The 21,058-nt window shown below is 38.0% G+C and overlaps 1 protein-coding gene across 2 annotated transcripts in view; it reads right to left on the bottom strand.

Annotated features, from left to right (window-relative positions):
* The window catches only part of SRGAP1 (SLIT-ROBO Rho GTPase activating protein 1), a 340,469-nt gene that overhangs the window by 107,789 nt on the left and 211,622 nt on the right, over window positions 1-21,058 (bottom strand). For both annotated transcript variants that reach the window (XM_056800690.1, XM_056800689.1), the window contains exons 5-6: window positions 1,205-1,387; window positions 619-747 (exon numbers count right to left, since the gene is read on the bottom strand). In XM_056800690.1, the coding sequence (XP_056656668.1) occupies window positions 619-747; window positions 1,205-1,387 (312 nt within the window). The remainder of the gene's footprint in view (window positions 1-618; window positions 748-1,204; window positions 1,388-21,058) is intronic.

Genomic DNA, 21,058 nt, shown 5'->3' with positions numbered 1-21,058 from the left:
AACCCTTTCAATGTGATCTGATACTCAATGTATCATTTGAAATATTTCATAATTGGGATAGGGCTCATCATGTGAAGACTGCATTAAAATTGTTCTTAAGCAAGAATTCAAGATTTATTGAAAACGAATTCCAACAAACACATAGCAACGGTTTTGTTTTGCTTTTGGTTTAAAAGGTCCCCTAAAGTTTTGCTGAAATGTATGTATATTTGTTTCAAGATAATGTTTAGGGTTATTGCCTTTTTTTGTCAACCACGGAGCAATTCATTCTTTCACTGCCATCAAACGAGAGAATCTTTGAAGGTGGCACGTTGGCTGATGCCAGTTTACAGTTGATGGCAGTACTGTTGCTATCTTGGTGGGTGGCTACTACTTCCTAAACACTCATTTTACTTTCTGGGTTTTGAAGTGTTTCCACTTCAATTTTTTCATTTTATCAATAAAGTCATTTCCTAACCAATAGCTCTTCCTGTGCCTTTCTTCGAGATGTCTACTTTCCTTTCCTGAATAACCAGAAACTCCCAGTAGTACAATAGAAAAGGGGAAACTTTGTCTTCCCCATTTGGGAATATGAAAATATATACAGATATGAGAAATATACAAATCCCAAATACTCACATCAATTAAATCTGAAAGGTCATGGATGTAATACTTGAACACGGAGGCATTTGTTGCTTCTAAGGTTAGAAGATATTCATTTCGTGCTTTGATGGATTTTAATTTATTCTCAGAATACTTTGCTTGTCTCTGTGAATGAAGATGTAGGAATAGATTAAAAAAATCATAATTTTATTTTTTAGTGACAGAAGAATCCCAAGGAATTTTTATTAACCCAAACTGTATATCTAATATGTACGAATGACTCAAAATGTTTAGAGAAAAGAATATTTCAAATTTGATTTATTACAAACCTACACTACCCCAACAACTGAGAACAGTTACACAGCTGGCCACAAGCCTGTGTTTAGTGAAAGCTTTCTAATTAATATTCAAGTTCTTGACATCTTGAATGAAACACTTTGTATTCAACACAAAATAATGTCCAGCTGCTATTAAATGAACTTTATGTTTCTAAAACAATTATCCTCCTCTTGAGAGTAGAGACAGAGTTTCAAAATAAAGCTCAAACATGTTCATCGTGCTTATTGCCTTCTCAAGCTAATCGACTTCCCACTGGAGCAGGACTGAATTTGGGGTGAATTACCTTCTCTTTCATTTTCTCAATCTTCTTCACAGAACTCCGCCTCTGATGTCTCTCTTCCAGTCGGATGTGAAAGACCGGGTCGCCGGACCTTCCAATTTGTTTTTCTTCCTGTTTTTCTGCTTCTTTTAATTTGCTCTCCGCACTGATACTTTCTGCATGATACATGTGGTATGTTTTCATGACCTGGGGGGAAAAGGATGCCAGAGAATTGTGAAGACTCGACTGTGATTTTAATAGTTAGTGAAATTAGCAAGGATACTCATCAACCAAAAAAAAAAATCACTATTTTGGAGAAATCATATTTGCATGGACAAAATTTCATTTTCAGATAATATTGGTGGAAACCAGTCTATGCACAAATGAATGGATGATTGAAAGGATAGATAAAAACTGCTCGATTATTCTTGGATCCAGATATATTACTTGATCCAGTTACGGGGAGAAAGTTCTTACACTAATGCAGTTGACACACTAGATAGAATGCTACTTTGGTGGTCAGAAAGACCTGAGTTCAAAGTCAGGCTTAGATACGTCCTAGCTGTGTAATCTGAGCAAGTCGCTTAAAATTTCCATTTTCTTGAGCTATGAAGTGGAGATGATAATAATTACCCATCGAGATGATAATAATTACCCATACCTCCAAGGGTTGTTGTGAGGATCAAATGAAATATTTGTAAAGCACTTAAGACAGTGCCTGGCATATCGTGGGTGCCATAAACATGTTAGCTATCATTATCTTTGTTGTTATTACTAATGCAACTCAGGAAATCTTTTGTAACTGTGGATCAAAGATCAAGAGTACGAAGGATCCTTCTAATGGTCTTCTAGTCCAAGAAGAAGGTAGGTACACAGTGGATAGATAGAGCACTGGTCTGGGAGTTAGGAGGACTCATCTTTCTGAGTTCAAATCTGGCTTTAGAGTCTAGTTATGTGATCCTGGGAAAATACTTAAGGCTGTTTGATCTCAGTTCTCCATTTATAAAATGAGCTAAAGAAGGAATTGGGTGAATTACTCTAGTATCTTTGCCAAGAAAACCCCTAATGGGGTCACAAAGAGTCAGACACAACCAAAAAATGACTGAAGTCCAACCCTTAATTTAGAGATGATGGGAACTGAGGCTTAGGGAGACGAAGTAGTGTTCACAGTAATAAAAATATAAGTAGAAGAGCTTGAATTTGGACTCCAAGTCCAACGATTCCACATCCATTACTTCAAGTTCGGAGCACTTTCCATTGTACCCCCACTGTCTCTCAAGAATCACTTGAGTAGGGGAAGTTAGATGATTCAGTGGATAGAGAGCCAAGCCTGAAAATTGAAGGTCCGAGTTCAAATTTGATCTCAGATACTTCATAGCCATGTGATCCTGGGAAAGTCACTCAAACCCTATTCCCTAGTCCTTCCTGTTCTTCTGCTTTGGAATGGATACCTAGTATTGATTTTAACACAGAAGGTAAAGGTTTAAAAAATTATTCGAGTAATCGAAGAGCTGATATAAACCAGAGGTTTATACTATATATAATCTTTGTGATTCTAAGAATGACTCAATATGTACTACACCACAATGACTGAATATTCCCTCCAACAACACTGATTGCCCCTTCTCTTTCTCCCTCAACAGCTCATTATCCATATCATATTTCCTAACTCAAGGTTCCCTACGGGGACCTCTCTCTGAGCATTCTTTGGATGACTTCATTTTCTTCCATAGGCTTAATTATGATCTCTATGTCAGTGACTCATAGATCTCTTTATCTGGGTCCAGACTCTCCCCTGAGCTTCAGTCCCTGCCCCCTTCCCCCCACCTGCCTACTGGACATCTAAAACATTATGTCCTGGAGATATCTCCCAACTGGACACATCCAAAAATAAGTAAGACACATTATCTTTCACCACAATCTCCTGGAGACTGGGGATTGTTTCCTTCTCTCTTTTTAAATTTGTATCCATAGCCCCTGGATCAATGCCTGGGATGTGGAGGTGCTTACTGGCTTTTTGTTAAATGACTGAACTATAGTCTGTTACTTTGATTTAAATAGAGTAACAAGAACCAAACTCACATTTTGCTTAGCACAGTGCTTTATGTATAGCAGTCCTTTCAATTTACTTTTTTTCTTAAATTAAAAAAAAAGTGGAATTGGAGAAAAACACTCGAGTTTCCATTTTCTTTTTAAGTGGTAGTGAGTTCAAGGGGTACAGAGCTGATTGTTAAATTTTCATTGTGAGCATTAAATATTGGAAATTGGCAAAAGCAACAAATCAAGGCTTGGTTGTTTTGTTGATCCTCTAGATGTAAAAATGTTAATGCAGATTAGATTTTAAAGTGTGCAGAGAGTGTAGCTAGGTGGCTCAGTGGATAGAAAGCCAGGTCTAGAGATAGAGGGTCTGGAATTCAAATCTGCTTTTACACACTTCCTAGTTGGGTGACCTTGAGCAAGTCACTTAATCCTCATTGACTAGCCCTTATTGCTTTTCTGCCTTAGGACCAATACACAGAATTGATTCTAAGGAAGTAGATAAGGATTAAAACCAAAGTGTACAGAGCTCCCCCCTGCTGTCTTTTTTAGAGAGTCAGTTGTTAAACACTGATCATCACAACCCTGGGTGGCAATAGGAAGAAGGGGAAAAAAGAAATAGTTGTTAATTAAAAAAATGTTAATTTAATTAAAAAAACAACAACCCTTACCTTCCCTCTTCGAATCAATAGTGGTTCTAAGGCAGAAGAGCCACCTCTTTGGTAATCAGTTTCTCTAAACATGGTTGGCTTTTGGAAAACTGATCTAGAGAGAGCATTGCTGATACTCAATTTTACTAGTTTGGGAGAAAACTAGCCTTGGCCTTGGTCTACTGGCACAGCCTTTGAGAGAAGCCCAGCTCACCTCTGCCCCATAGTGAGATATCAGAATAGCCTCTGAGCAGAGGTTCAATATGCTGAACAATTTATGGAGGAAAAAACTGCCCTTAAAGACCTCAGAATGGATCAGCAAAAAATATAAAAATTGTTTCTCATTATCTTAGGCTAAAAGGACAAATCTTTCCCTTTCCTTCTCATTTTCAGTTTCTAGAAAAGAGGAGATAAAGAGGTAATTTAATAATCACCTATATCTCTGAACACCATGACCAAATTAAAACACTTGTGATTCTATATTTCAATATTATAAAAGAAAACTGCCTGGAATAATTAGAATCAGAAATAAAAGTGAAATCAGAAAGATTATCTCCTGAAAGAAATGTGAAAACAAAAATTCCCAGATATGCCATAGTGAAAATTCAGAGCTTCTTTATCAAAGAAAAATTACTGCAAGGAGCCAGATAGAAAGAATTCAAGTAACATGTTGGAATAGACAAGACTTGTTTGTCACTACTGACAAAAAGAAGGGAAAATCTTACAACATTTCAAAAGGCAAAAGATAAAAGACTTAAAAGCAGAAATATCCTGAATATAATCTTACAAGAGAAAAAGATGGATTTTTAATATAATAAAGAACATTCAAGCACTATCATTTATATAGCACTTTAAGTAAAAGATTTTTTATATGTTAACTTATTTGATACTCCCAACAATCCTGGGAAGTAGGTGCTGTTATAGCCATTTTGCAGATAAGGAAACAGACATCAAGAAATTAAAGGATTTTCCTAAGGTCACTCCACTATTAAAGAGTCTGAGGCAAGGACTGAATTATTTCTTAATCCTTTGCTCCACCCTTTATGCTCCTTAGCTGCTGAAGAGGAGGGTGGAAAGGCAAATACATTTGACCAGCTAGAAGAGGCTAGGAAATGAAGACATGATTAAAAGAAACAAATATTCCTTTAGAATTTTATTATCTTCAAGGGTTACAGAGGAAGTAAAATACAGGGGGTCCCAAAAATCTCATGTCTGGACCTCAGTTTTCTTGGCTGTAAAATGGGGGACTTGCCCTAGAACCATGGTGGTGAACCTATGGCACATGTGACAAAGGGGGCACTAAAAACCCTTTCTGTGGACATGCACACACCATCACCCCAGCACAGAGTTTGCCAGAGTTTGTTACTAGACAGCCAGAGGGATGTGGGACTAGGCTGCTTCCCTCCCCTTCTTCATGTGCCCCTGAAGACATTTCTCATATCACCTGACCCTCTAAAAGGTTTGCCATCACTGCCCTAGAAGGTCCTGTACAGCTTGAAACCTGTGATCCTAAGAATCAGTAAGGGTTCTGTTCTAGGTTAAGGAATTCTTATTGTATTCCACTTTTGTTCAACTTTGCCTTTCGGTCATGTCTGACTCTTCAGGACCCCATCTGGGGTTTTCTTAGCAGAGATACTGGAATGATTTGCCATTTTCTTTTTTAGCTCATTTTATTAATGAGGAGATTGAGACAAACCCAGTTAAGTGATTTGCCCAGGGTCGTACAGCTAGTAAGTGTTTGAGGCTGCCTTTGAACTTAGGTCTTTCTGATTCCGGGTCTGGTGTTCTATCCATTGAGCCGTCCAGTCGCTACCTAGTTGCACAGGGTACCACTAAAGGGCTAGGAGTGGGGAAGAGAGGGTCACATGGTCAGAATGAGGCTTGAGAAGATTATTTTGGCAACTGTGACCCTGACTACTTTCATGACCACAGATCACTTGCTTCCTTAACCAGGGCTTTCATTTCTTCATTTGTAGAATAAAAATGATCTCAAAGGTCCAATTTAATTCCAATGACTTCTAATTGGCAAGAGCCCAGGGATTGAAATCAAAGGACAGAGACCTTCCCTTAAAAGGTACCCTAGAAAAAGGGGGCCAAAAGCTCTCACTCTCTGTGAGGCTGGTAAGAGAGAATGTAATAGAGGCTGAAACTGAAAACAGCAGCAGCTGCTTGTGGGCTGAGTGGAACTTGGAAGGTTATCTGTCCTCAGCGAGAGCAGTAATCAGATCCAGCCAGGGAAAGTTTGGTCTGCTACTCAAGTTCAAAAGAAAAACAAAACAGCATTAGGAAGCTAAGGAGCAGCTGGGAAATGAGAAGGGATTTATCCAGCAGCTGGGCAAATAGCACAGGTCAAATGACCCTATCATCCACCTTGCATTTCTAGGCTGGGCTCTATCGCTGTAAGTCGAGGAGAAATCCACATGCCATCTGGGTCCTGGGTCCAGAAACGTTCAAAAAAATTGTTTTAAAAAGAAGGAACAAACACATCAGCAGGAAAACAAATGAGCTTTTTCTTTTATAATTTCTTAAAGTCATTTGTAATCTTCTAAGTAATTGGTACTAGAAAAAGAATGCAAAGTGAAGAAATTTGACTGCTATTAGAAAGGTAGAGAAGAGAGTATGTACTTGATTTCAATGGCTCACTACTATCTAGTCCCCACTAGTCTCTATTAGAGAAAGATGTCTAATCCAAATCCGACGGGCACAGACAACTTTAAAGTTATTAAACCCCAGGTACAAGCTAGGTGGCTCAGGGGATAGAGTGCCAGGTCTGGAATAAGGAAGACTCATCTTCTTGAGTTCAAATCTGATTGCAGACACTTACTAGCTCTGTGACCCTGGACAAGTCACTTAACCCTGTTTAACTCAGTTTCCTCATCTGTAAAAAAGAGAAGGAAATGGCAAAAACTCCAGTATCTGCCAAGAAAACTCCAAATGGGAGTCACAAAGAATCAGACACAACTGATGCAAATGAACAACAACAAATGGTGTAAGCTAGAAAGACTTGAGCGTAGCAATATCAGGTGTCTTAAGTTCTGAGAAGCTGATCACTAAAGTCAATTAAATATATTTATTATTATATGTGATATTATACTATGTATATATAATATGCACCTACATAAGACACATATACAACATGTGTACATATATATGTATATATATATGTGTGTGTGTGTGTGTGTGTGTGTGTGTGTGTGTGTTACATATACTCATATAGATATATAATAGTATTTATTTATGAGCCAGGAGAAAGTGCAGCAGAGTAAACAGAGAAGCCAGGAAGACCTACATTCAAGTCCAATTGTGCAACCCCGGGCAAGTCTTGAGGTGAACTCTCAGAGCTGAAGGAGGGTACCAACCTGCAATGATAGAGGGGATTTCCTTCCTTGGTGAATTCTGTATATCAAAATTAAATTGCTGGTCCAGTGTCTATCCCCAGCCCTACTGTGTGTTAGGCACTGGGAATACAAAGTCTAAAATTAAACACTCTTTTCTACCATTTCTCCTGGAGGAATAATATGCACACAGGAAAAGTGAGTACCAAATAACTGGGAGAAGGAAGCACTAACAAATGAAGGAACCAACAGAGGTCTCTCGCAGGAGCCCTGCCCTGTACTTGAGCTCCATCTCGAAGGGAGTAGGGGATGGCAGGAGATGGGGGAAGAGGGAAATTTGCATCAATGAGAGGGAGACCCATCCCCATGAAAAGACACATCTTGGAAGTAATTGGACCATCGGGAACCCCTGAATGTCTATTGCCTTCCCCACTTGGCTACGAGGTAGCAGAAAGAATATGGATGTGGAATCAGGAGACAGGTTTGAATCCCAGCTGGAGTCATCTGAGTTTCCATTTTTTTTCAAGATTAAATGGGAATATTGATGCTACGTACTTCAAAGGGTGGTTGTGAAGATGAAGTGAAGAGCAAGAGCTCTGTAAACTTCAATGCACTAGAGAAACACGAGTTACTCTACTTGTTTGAAGAGTTAGCCATTTGGGTGGGGTGTGAGTGGGGATTCAGCGAAGGAGCTCATTCCCCCAAGCTATATCCCAAGTCTGTCCTGTGCAGCAGTTCTGCCTGATGTGGCCAGTCTGGGTGGGTCCATTTTCCTGGGCTACTATGGCCAGGGAGAAGACAGTATGAAGAAATGATCTAGGGGGGTGCTAAATGAAGATGAGTTCATTGATCGATGGCTCCTCACTATGGTGTATCCAGTTTGGGATTGGATCCAGTTGGGTGTCATTTGGTGGTAAAGAAGTTTCACTGTTCAGTCTAAAGATGGTCTAGTATTTGACCTGATGAGATCTTTCCTCTGCTCTGAAATGTCAACAAATTGGAGTAAATGTATTTAAAAATCTGGAGAGAAGAAATGCTAAAAGCTTTTCAAGAACCCTAATTACAGATAATGCATGCAGGCCTGCAAACTGCATAGTTTAAAATGCAAACTGTTGACAGAAGCCGAATGTGCTTTGTATTTAAAACAAAACAGAAGACATCTTTCTTTTCAGAGGAATCAAAAAGAACCTTTGGGCTTTAAAGCTACATTCTGAATACATTTTTTTTTTTTACATGGGAGAGTGCTTTGAGTTGGACTAGAAATTTCACCCATGTGGGGATACCTTCCCCCCTCCCCAACTAGGTGTGGTGGTCCCAACCAGAGTCAGCAGAGTCCATTCCCTATGCCAAGTGGCCCCTCTTTGAGGACACATGGCAGAGAAAATAACAGTGTCTACATCAGCCTAATGCTAAACACAGTCCTTTGCATATCAAATGAAAAAGGATGAAAATATTCACAAATTTAATGGACAGATATCTTCATCTTTATTCTTCAACACAAAAAAAATTCCCACAACCACCCAGGATGAGGAGGAAGAAGTCTATAGTTCAGGAGAGGAGGGAGCTGAGTGGCTCAGTGGATTGAGAACCAGGCCTAGAGATGGGAGGTCCTGGGTTCAAATCTGACCTCAGACACTTCCCAGCAGTGTGATCCTGGGCAAGTCACTTAATGCCCATTGCCTAGCCCTTACCTGCCCTTCTGCCTTGGAGCCAATACACAGTATTGATTCCAGGACGGAAGGTGAGGGGTTAAAAAAGAAAGGCTATTCAGCATTCTCTGTATTTTCCACTGGACTCACTAATCTACCTTGCTCTGTCTTTAGCTGTGGGATGGAGAAAGATCAAAGGGTAAGTGTTGCCTAGAGGAACAGTGAGGGGTTTATGAAATACTCTGAGACCCCTTCATTGGAAGGTGCTGAAAGAAGTATACTAATTTCATTTTTTTCTTTCCCACCTAAAGTCCTCCAGTCCTTCACAAAATCCTCCCTGTCATGTGTCATTGTGGCATGAAGACAAACCTGGGATCTCAGACTATGCCAATGAAGCATAAATTCCATCTGGTCTTACTCAAGATGGCTTCAATTATGGGTCTAGCAATACATTACACCCCCCATGTTGCTGTTTAATCATTTTAATTGTGTCCAACCCTTTGTGACCCCATTTTCTTGGCAGAAATACTAAAATGGCTTGCCATTTCCTCCTCCAGTTCATTTGATGGATGAGGAAACTGAGGCAGAATTAAGAGACTTGTCCAGAGTCTCATAACTTGTAAATGTTTTAGTCCTGCTTTGAACTCAGACCGCTCTGAATCTAAGACCACTGCTCTATTTACTGTGCCACTGAGCTGAACCATTATATCCTCTATAAATGGAACCAATCGATTAATCAACAATATTTATTAAGCTTCTACTATCTGCCAAGCAGTGGAAAACCCAAAGTTGTTCCAGTCTTTCAAGGAGCTGACATTTATGGGCCATTATGCCATAATTTCATTCTTTTGGCCATAGAAACTTGTGAAATGATCAACGAGGGGAAATTATTTAGAAATCTTATTTATTATCTAAGTCAGTAGACAGGCTGCCCACATTAGAAAAGACCCACAACAAAAATAAAAAATCAACACAGCTTCTAGAGTGTTGATAGGCACATACAACATGGGTTTTCAACAGTTTCTAGAATCTAGATTTAGAGACCCCAGAAATCATGTTCAATTTCCTCCTTTTATGGATGAGGAAACTAAAAATCAATGAGGCTAAGTTTCTTGCCCAACATCACACAAGTATTATTAATTAACTGAGGGAGAACTTAAATCCAAATTCTTTGAGTTTCAAGTCAGGACTCTTGCCACTAGGGCCATGGGTCAGTAGACCTTAGGGAATCATCTAATCAATTGTTTTATGAGCAAATGAAGGCCCAAAAGGGTGAAGTCACACAAGAAGCCAATACCACAACTGGGAAATGAATCAGGTCTTCTGATTCAATGTTTAATGTTCTTTTCATTGTATCAAGTATGATTTTAAAAAAATTACCTTCAGTCTTAGAATCAATATTGTGTATTGGTTCTAAGAAAGAAGAGTGGTAAAGGATTAGATATTGGAGGTTAAGTGACTTGCCCAAGGTCACATAGGAAATATATGAGGTATATTTCAATATTTGAATCCAGGACCTCCCATCTCTAGATGTGGATTGCAATCCCCAGAGCCATCCAGCTGGCCCCTCAAGGTTGAATTTTTTCCCACCTTTTTTTTTTTTAATTTCATTTAGTCAATTTAGAACATTATTCCTTGGTTATAAGAAACATATTCTATTCCTCCCTCCCCTATCCCCACCCTTTTTGTAGCCACGCGCAATTCCTCTGGGTATTATTTGTTGATGTTTGCACTAGGATGTTCATTCAGAGTCTACATCCCCAATCATATCCCCTCGACCCATGTATTCAAGCAGTTGTTTTTCTTCTGTGTTTTTACTTCCAGTTTTTCCTCTGAATGTGGATAGTGTTCTTTCTCATAGATCCCTCTGGGTTATTCAGGATTACTGCATTGCCACTAATGGAGAAGTACATTACATTTGATTGTACAACAGTGTATCAGTCTCTGTGTACAATGTTCTCCTGGTTCTGCTCCTTTCACTCTGCATCAGTTCCTGGAGGTTGTTCCAGTCTCCATGGAATTTCTCTACTTTATTATTCCTTTGAGCACAATAGTATTCCATCACCAACATATACCACAATTTGTTCAGCCATTCTCAATCAATGGACACCCGCTCATTTTCCAGTTATTTGCTACCACAAAGAGTGCAGCTATGAATATTCTTATACATGTCTTTTTCCTTATTATCTCTTTGGGGTACAAACCCAGCAGTGCTATGGCTGGATCAAAGGGCAGACAGTCTTTTAGCGCCCTTTGGGCATAGTTCCAAATTGCCCTCCAGAATGATTGGATCAATTCACAACTCCACCAGCAATGCATTCATGTCCTAACTTTGCCACATCCCCTCCAGCATTCATACTTTCCTTTGCTGTCATGTTAGCCAATCTGCTAGGTGTGAAGTGATACCTCAGAGTTGTTTTGATTTGCATTTCTCTGATTATAAGAGATTTAGAACATTTTTTCACATGCTTATTAATAGTTTTGATTTGTTTAACTGAAAATTGTCTATTCATGTCCCTTGCCCATTTATCAATTAGAGAATGGTTGGTTTTATTGTACAATTGCTTTAGTTCTTTATAAATTTGAGTAATTAGACCTTTGTCAGAGGATTTTGTTATGAAGATTATTTCCCAATTTGTTTCTTCCCTTCTAATTTTGGTTGCATTGGTTTTGTTTGTACAAAATCTTTTTAATTTGATGTAATCAAAATTATTGATTTTACATTTCACGACTCTTTCTAAGTCTTGCTTGGTTTTAAAATTTTTCCCTTCCCAAAGGTCTGACTTGTATACTATATACTTGTATACTTTTTTTATATTCAGGTCATTCACCCATTCTGAGTTCATCTTGGTGTAGGGTGTGAGATGTTGACCCAAACCTAAGCTCTTCCATACTGTCTTCTAATTTTCCCAGCAGTTTTTATCAAATACTGGGTTTTGGTCCCAAAACTGGGATCTTTGGGCTTATCATAGACTGTTTTGCTGAGGTCATTTACCCCAAGTCTATTCCACTGATCTTCTTTTCTGTCTTTTAGCCAGTACCATATTGTTTTGATGACCACTGCTTTATAGTATAGTTTGAGATCTGGGATTGCAAAGCCTCCTTCCTTTGCATTTTTTTTTCATTATTTCCCTGGATATACTTGATCTTTTGTTCTTCCAAATGAACTTTGCTATGTTTTTTTTCTAATTCGGTAAAATAGTTTTTTGGTAGTTCAATGGGTACGGCACTAAATAAATTAATAAGCTTGGGTACAATGGTCATTTTTATTATGTTAGTTCATCCTACCCATGAGCAGTTAATATTTTTCCAATTGTTTGGATCTAGTTTTAATTGTGTGGAGAGTGTTTTGTAGTTGTGTTCATAGAGTTCCTGTGTTTGTCTCAGCAGATAGATTCCTAAGTATTTTATATTGTCTAAGGTGATATTAAATGGAATTTCTCTTTTTAATTCTTGCTGCTGAGATGTGTTGGAGATAAACAGAAATGCTGATGACTTATATGGGTTTATTTTGTATCCTGCAACTTTGCTAAAGTTGTTGATTATTTCCACTAGCTTTTTGGTTGATTCTCTAGGATTCTTTAAATAGACCATCATATCATCCGCAAAGAGTGATAGTTTGGTCTCCTCAATGCCTATTTTAATACCTTTAATTTCTTTTTCTTCTCTAATTGCTACTGCTAGTGTTTCTAGTACAATGCTAAACAATAGCGGTGATAATGGGCATCCTTTTTTGACTCCTGATCTTATTGGGAATGCATCTAGTTTATCCCCACTGCAGATGATGTTGGCTGATGGTTTTAGATAAATACTGTTTATTATTTTTAGGAAAGACCCTTCTATTCCTATACTTTCTACTGTTTTCAATAGGAATGAGTGTTTTATTTTGTCAAAGGCTTTTTCTGTACCTATTGAGATAATTATTGATTTTTGTTGGTTTGCATGTTGTGTAAAAATGGAAACTTGAATCCAGGACTTCAATCCCCAGAAGTCCTAGCTCTACTTCCCCAGAATGCTTTGTAATCTCCTTGTAACCTCACCTGGGCCGAGAGCGAGATGGGGTATTTAACCTGGTTGTAAAAAGGCTCTGCCCTCTTTTTTTCTACTCCTGCTTCAGAGCACACGCGGCTCTCCACCTAGCAGGCAAGATGTGAGTGGTTGTGAATAGGTTCTTTGGGCCTAGACATGTGCCTCTCTTACTTGTATTTTCTTTATATTTTAATCTTTAATAAACCTCTAAAAATATAATACTCCTTTCAGAGAGAAACTAATTTCTACCTGCCTTCAGTTTCCTAAATTTTAATCTTTACAGTTGATATGATCAATTATGCCGGATGATTTTCCTAATATTGAACCATCCTTGTATTCCTGGTATAAATCCCACCTGATCATAGTGAATAATCCTCGTAATGATTTGCTGGAATCTTTTTGCTAGTATCCTTTATAAGATTTTTGTATCTATGTTCATTAAGGAGATTGGTCTATAGTTTTCTTTCTCCGTTTTTGACCTGCCTGACTTTGGAATCAGCACCATATTTGTGTCATAAAGAGAATTTGGTAGAACTCCTTCTTTGCTTATTCTGTCAAATAGTTTGTATAGTATCAGGATTATCTGTTCTTTGAATATTTGATAGAATTCACTTGTGAAGCCATCAGGCCCTGGGGATTTTTTTAGGGAGTTCTTTGATGGCTTGTTCAATTTCTTTTTCTGATATGGGATTATTTCAGAATTCTATTTCTTCTTCTGTTAATCTAGGCAATTTATATTTTTGTAAATATTTATTTATATCACCTAGACTGCCATATTTGTTGCCATCTAATTGGGTAAAATAGTTTTTAATGATTGCCTTAATTTCCTCTTCATTGGAAATGAGGTCTCCCTTTTCATCTATGATACTGTTAATTTGGTTTTCTTCTTTCCTTTTTTAAAATTAGATTGACCAATACTTTGTCTATTTTGTTTGTTTTTCTTTTTCAAAATATCAGCTTCTAATCTTATTTATTAGTTCAATAGTTCTTTCACTTTCGATTTTATTAATTTTTCCATTAATTTTTAGGATCTCTAATTTGGTTTTCTTCTGGGGATTTTTAATTTGTTTGCTTTCAAGTTTTTTGATTTGAATGTTCAATTCATTGATCTCTGCCCTCCCTAATTTGTTAATATATGAACTCAGGGATATAAATTCCCCCCTGAGTACTGCTTTGGCTGCATCCCATAGATTTTGGAAAGGATGTCTCATCATTGTCATTTTCTTCAATGAAATTATTAATTATTTTTATGATTTGTTATCTAGCTGATTTTGGAGAAACGTATTATTTAATTTCCAAATAGCTTTTGATTTGGCTCTCCACATACTCTTACTGATTATTATTTTTATTGAGCTATGATCTGAAAAGGTTGCATTTATTATTTCTGCTTTTCTGCATTTGTTTGCCATGTTTTTATGACCTAGTATATGGTTAGTCTTTGTGAATGTACCATGTGCTGCTGAAAAGAAGGTGTATTCCTTTCTGTCCCTATTTATTTTTCTCCATATATCTATTAACTCTAATTTTTTAAAAAGATTTCATTCACATCTTTTTCCTCTTTCTTATTTATTTTTTGACTTGATTTATCTAAATTTGATAGTGGTAGGTTCAGGTCTCCCACAAGTATAGTTTTACTATCTATTTCCTCCTTCAGTTCCACTAGTTTCTCCTCTAGAAATTTGGATGCTAAACCATTTGGTGCATACATGTTGATTACTGATATTTCCTCATTGTCTATACTCCCTTTTATCAGGATTATTTACCTTCTCTATCCCTTTTAATCAGATCTATTTTTACTTTGACTTTGTCAGATATCATGATTGCAACTCCTGCCTTTATCAGTTGAGGCCCAATAGGTTTTGCTCCAACCTATAATTCTAACCTTATGAGTGTCTACCTGTCTCAGGTGTGTTTCTTGTAGACAACATATGGTAGAATTTTGGATTCTAATCCACTCCCCTATTTGTTTTCATTTTATGGGTGAGTTCATCCCATTAACATTCAAAGTTATGATTGTCACTTGTGTATTCCCCAGCATTTTGATATCCTCTCCTAGTTCTGTCCTTAATTCTTTTGCTATATTCTTTTAAACCAGTGGTTTGCTTTTAATCAATCCCCCTAAAAGGTTGAATTTTTAAAAATATCAAGAAGTTATTATTGGGCAGCTAAGTGATTCAGTGGGTGGACAGAGTGCGGTGTTTGAAATCAGGAATAATCCAGAATTCTTCATGAGTTCAAATCTAGCCAAAGACACTTACTAATTGGGTGATCCTGAGTAAGTCACTTTACCCTGTTTCTGTATCTGTAAAATAAGCTGGAGAAGGAAATGACAAACCACTCCAGTACTTTTGCCAAGAAAACCCCAAATGGGATTAAAGAGTTTGACACAACTGAAAAACATAAAGACAAAAATGAAAAAGAGGTAGAAATCGGCATTACTGACCTATATATTGAAAAAGATTGAAAATATATGCAGTGTACAACAATCATCAGCTTCTGAAAAGGGTGTGAAGAAGGTGTTTACTCATACCTTTTCTGTGGAGCCATCCTTGTTCCTTGTAATTTTTTTCAGCTTTTAAAAAATATTATTTGTTATATGGGACGGCTGTCTCAGGAGAGCTAAGGGAAGGATACTGGGGAAAATTTTGGTGATCTAAAAAAAGGACAACAACAAAATTAAAAAAAAAATTTTTTTAATATATAGAAGAAAACCATCCCCTTCTTATTAGGGAAAAAAAGACTCCATAACTAACCTCACTAGCCTAGTTGAGACTTTAACAATCATATTTGGAGAGTCTTCGATTATTCTAATCTAAATTCTTCATGCTACATTATTAATCTACCTACTCTCTTCATTAAGTCCTTCTGAACTTGAAGACTATCATGAAGGTTGGATATCAGGCTACTGAATTGATGAGGCAACTATTATGCCTGGAGATGATCACACATTATCTTCATTAAACATCATATATAATTTCCAAAATAGTCATATTCCAAGTCTTTTTAACTCATTCATTTATTCAACATCTACTTTATTTTAAGGATTGTGTTAGGTGCTTGTGATCCAAAGACAAAAATGAATGAAGTTCCTACCCTCAAAGACCTTATATCCTATGGGAGGGAAAAAACATATACAAAAGCAAACAAATAAAACTCTTATTTCAAGGGGAAAATGATGTAATTTGGGGGTAATGGGAGGAATGTTCACACAATGACCCATTGAGGCCAGATGACCAGTGATGAAGAATGCTATCCCACTGCCTAACCGAGAGGTGATGGGCTCAATATATAAAATGATTCCTAGTTCTTGTTCGTCAGTCCTGTGTAACTCTTCATGGCCCCATTTGAGGTTTTCTTGGCAAAGAGAGTAGAATGGTCTGTCATTTCCTTCTCCAGCTCATTAAGGAAACCGAGGCAAACAGAATTAAGTGATTTTCCAGGATCAAACAGCTAGTATGTGTCTGAAGCCAGATTTGAACTCAGAAAGATGAGTCTTCCTGACTGCAGGCCCAGTACTCTATCCATCGCACCATTTTGGTCAGTGCAGGGATTTGTTTTGCTTCAATGTGAATATTTGTCATACACATAAAAAGGAGTCATAATACTGTCTGCTCCTCCTTTCAACATACAAAAGATGTAAGAAAGCTGTGCTATACAAATTTGTTTCTATGCTTTTAAAAACATTTCCTTTTCCTGAGCTTTTGAGGAAATTGTTCTTAAATTTTAAAAAAATGCAATCTAGTAACTGTCAAAATAAAGAAAAAAGGATGGGAGGATCCCAAAGGCTTGGAGAAAAAGTGTCCCAGAAAAATCAACTAAGAAAACATCAATAACCAGTGACTAATATGCCTCATTTCCCTTTGCTTTCATTTTTTTATGAGAGTAATCTATATAGATAGCAGTGGTGACTTTGATGAAGGTTGGAGAAGAGACTAGGTATGTTTTAGCAAATAAGATTCTAAAGCAGATGCCATTTTTGTAGTCATACAACTGAGTGAAGGCAGGAGAAGGTTAGAGGTCAGCTGGTCCAATCCTCTTTTCATGCCTTGAGTAACTCTTGAGGGAAAGAGTTATGAAATTGGAGTTGTAGCCAGTGTTGGCCCTTAGCTAGATGACTTTGGGCAAGTCACTTAACTACCTCAGTTCCCTCATCCGTACCAAACAAGATAGTTTCTGAGGGTTTTTCCCTGCTTCCTAGCCCTCCTACACATACCTTCTAGCTCTCTGCTAAATCTCGAGAACCTTGTTTAGTCATCACTTTTTACCTAGACTTTTATTATTATTTTAAATTTTTCTTTCTCTCTCTCTGTTTCTGTCTGTCGATTTATCTGTCTGTCTGTCTGTCTGTCTGTCTGTCTGTCTCTCTCCCTTACTTTTCAACTTAGAAGCAATACTGTGTATTGGTTCCAAGGCAGAAGAGTGGTAAGAGCTAGACAACAAGAGTTAAGGAACTTGCCCAGAATCACATAGGTAGGAATTGTCTGAGGCTACATTTGAACCCAGGACCTCCTGTCTGTCCACTGAGTCACCCAGGTGCCTTCTTTGCCAGACTTTTCAAACACCATGCAAGTGGGTTTCTTACAGGCTCCCTCTGCCCCTACTCTTTCCCCCATAGCCCTTCTTATCTTCTTAAGTCATGAGCCTGATGAGGTCACTTGCCTGCCCCAGATCTTTAGTAGCTCCCTAGTAATGAAGGCATTCAAGGTTTTTGACAATCTGGGTCCGATTTATTTTTTTTTTGTACCCATCTGGTTGACTGCAAACTCCTTGAAAGCCATGACAGTGTCTTATTAGTCTTTATAATTTCCTGGGTCTGTGCATACCGACTACTCAGAAATAGCTTCTGAATCAAAGCACATAAAGACATAAAATACTATGAGATTGGGGGCAGCTGGGTGGCTCTGCTGCCCCCAGCTCAGGATTGAGAGCCAGGTCTAGAGACAGGAGGTCCTGGGTTCAAATCTGGCCCCAGACACTTCCTAACAGCATGACCCTGGGCAAGCCACTTAGCCCTCATTGTCTATCCCTTACCACTTTTCTTGGAACCAATCCACAATATTAATTCTAAGTTGCAAGGTAAGGGTTTAATAAAATACTCCGAGACGCACTGAGACAAAATTTGATCCCAGTTGGGAATAATCAGGAAAGGCTTTGTGGAAGAGACAGCTTTTGAGTTAGTCCTTGAAAAATGAGTAGAATGTAACAAACAGAGAGAAGACAAGAGACATTCCATGTAAAAGGGAGTGTGAGAAAGTATGTAACAAGTCCATCAAATAATTCAGTTTGGTCCACGGGTACAATGTGTAAAGGAAAGGAAAGTGGGATAAAGGTGGAAATTTAATATGAAGGATCTTGAGTGTCAGACAAGAAAGAATTCACTATTTATTTGGCAGGCAAATAGGGATCCACTGAAGATACTTGAGCAGAGGAGTGTCACAATAATAGCTGTATAATAAGAAAGCCAATCTAGTAGCACTATGTTGTGTATATTACAGGGAGAAATGGCTGAAAGAAGCTATTGTATTTCAAACTGGAATTGATTCAAAGAAGAAATACATATTTCTTGGATATAGATGTATTATCTAGTCAAGGGCAGCATCCTATAAAATGCCAGAATGCAACAGGAAGCACAATGTTGCCTATCTCAGGGGTGTGCTGAGGTGTAGACAGGGAGAAGTATTTTCTCTATGTCTATTAATTTTTCTACTTTCTATTTTCTACTGTTTCTATTTCATTTTTTCTAGTCTTTTTTTTTCCATCTGTAATGAAATGGCTTTTCCTTTACTATGGGTGAAAACTGCCTCTTGTCATTACTGCATGATATTTTGTCACTGAATAATTCATTCATTCAACAAATATTTATTATGTGCCTACTAGTGCAAGCCACCATGCAGAATGCTCTGGAGTCCACTGCTCAGTCTAGGTATTTATGAATTTATGGCTCTTTCCCCTCTATGGGGACCACCACATGAATTACTACAGGGGAGAATAATTTGGAAAAGCACCGAGTGGCCGGGCGAAGAACAAATGAAAGTTATTAACAAGGAGACAAAGCATTTTTATTTCATGTCTGCTAAGTCAGACCTTCATGGAGATAAGATGAATGAACTCATGGATAAAAAAGCATTTCTTTTTTTTTTTTTAAACCCTTACCTTCCGTCTTGGAGTCAATACTGTTTATTGGCTCCAAGGCAGAAGAGTGGTAAGGGTAGGCAATGGGGGTCAAGTGACTAGCCCAGGGTCACAGAGCTGGGAAGTATCTGAAGCCGGATTTGAACCTAGGACCTCCCATCTCTAGGCCTAACTCTCAATCCATTGAGCCACCCAGCTGCCCTCCATCCCCCCCCCCAAAAGCATTTCTTAATTGCTTGCTGTATGCCAAATTGAGATGTTATCAAGTTCTAACATGCGAGGCATAAGATGGGAACCCCATGTTCAAAATACTCAAATGGAGGTATGGATGTCATCAGTAGGGACATCCCTTCATCCTTTCAGTGTCCTTTCATAAGTCAGTCATAGTAAGATCTGGGGCAGGGGCCATCCAAATGTGCTGGGGATCCCCCTTGCTTTCTCTTGACATTTGCCACGCAAAGTTGTGAATTCCATGTAGGAAAAGAATAGCACGGAAAATTAACCAAACTTAAGGTCGCAAAATTATTTTATAAACAGAAAGTAGAGGCAGTGTGACAGAGTAGGTAGAGCTTTGGGCTTGTAATTCAGAAGGTGTGGGTTTGAATCTCTGCCTCTGATTCTTATTAGTTATGTGACCATGAATGGCACATGATTTCTTTGTGCTTTAGGGGATTTCCAAGTAGTTTCTACATTGGCTTTAATTACATTGGAGGAAATCATTCCTATATCCTCATATGATGATATAATTCCTCAGCTACATCATTATATGTTATTATTTTAGAAAAAAAATAAATTTACAGGAATAATAGCATGCATGCATTGTTTACTGGTGGTTTGTTGAACAGTATTTCAACTGGAAATAAAAAAAAATACAAAGAATCCTTTCTCAGTCATCTTGGAATGATTTAAGGCAGATGAAACAAAGCAACACACCATTCCATGGATGTTCCAATTCACATTGGGATTCCCCATTGTCTGTTCATCCTTAATCTGTTGTAGAGAACAGAAATATTCAGAAGCCCACAACATCCCTATAATCGATCTAGTTTGCTGCTAAATTAATGGACCATAATGTGGAAGTATCCATCACCACACTGACATTAATTAGTCCCCCAACTGGCTATTGATCAGTCATTAAGTGGTCATTAAGGGGGAAAGGCAATATATTATTTGCTATAGGTTGTAATGCCCCCATGACGGACCTATTACAGGCTTCTTCGGATGACTATCATAGCTGGCTTCAGTAGGATGACTGTAGACATCTTTTAAAAATAAGCTCTCACTTTAGCAATTTCTAATTAGGCAGATAAGCCACGCTTAATTACTCTAGTTTTAATACTTCAACATGAGCATGACAGAGAGAGCTAATTTACCCTAAAGGGGAATAAATATTATTTTGCTTGTAGTTGAGTGAAACAAGAGATCTCCCTGATGTAGTCATTCTTTTCAGTGGTGCAGACCCTATCATATCCATGACTTCTCATCTTGTCTAACTCTCACCCCTGATTTCCCAGAAATCCTCCATAGAGGGTTTGGTCAATGTGCTGGAGGTCTTCCTGCTTTAATATGCCATAGGCAACAATGGAACATTTAGCAATCCCTGAAATGTTATTTCAGATCAAAGCAATTACAGGGTTTATATTTGCAAGGGCAGTTTGGAACCCAAATAAATGCCTTAATACTTTTCATACAAATAATGTGAAGACACGCTCAAGACTTTTCCATTATCTCTATCACAAATTATTTCATAATGTGTATATTTGTGCATTTGGCATATTTTTCCTTCCTAAAAAGATGGAAAATTCTCACTTGAGGCTGTTTTTCATTTTCAAATCTCCAGCCCTTAGCACAGTACCATACACTTTTTTATTATAACTTTACTGTATGTCTTAATCAACACTGTGTGTATTGGCTCCAAGGCAGAAGAGTGGTAAGAGCTAGGCAATGGGGGTCAAGTGACTTGTTCAGGGTCACACAGCTAGGAAGTGTCTGAGGCCAAATTTGAACACAGGACCTCCCGTCTCTAGGTATGGCTCTCAATTCACT

Source organism: Monodelphis domestica, chromosome 5 (genome assembly GCF_027887165.1).
Source record: "Monodelphis domestica isolate mMonDom1 chromosome 5, mMonDom1.pri, whole genome shotgun sequence".
NCBI classification, from domain to species: domain Eukaryota; kingdom Metazoa; phylum Chordata; class Mammalia; order Didelphimorphia; family Didelphidae; genus Monodelphis; species Monodelphis domestica.
This window is presented reverse-complemented; position numbering and strand designations above follow the sequence as displayed.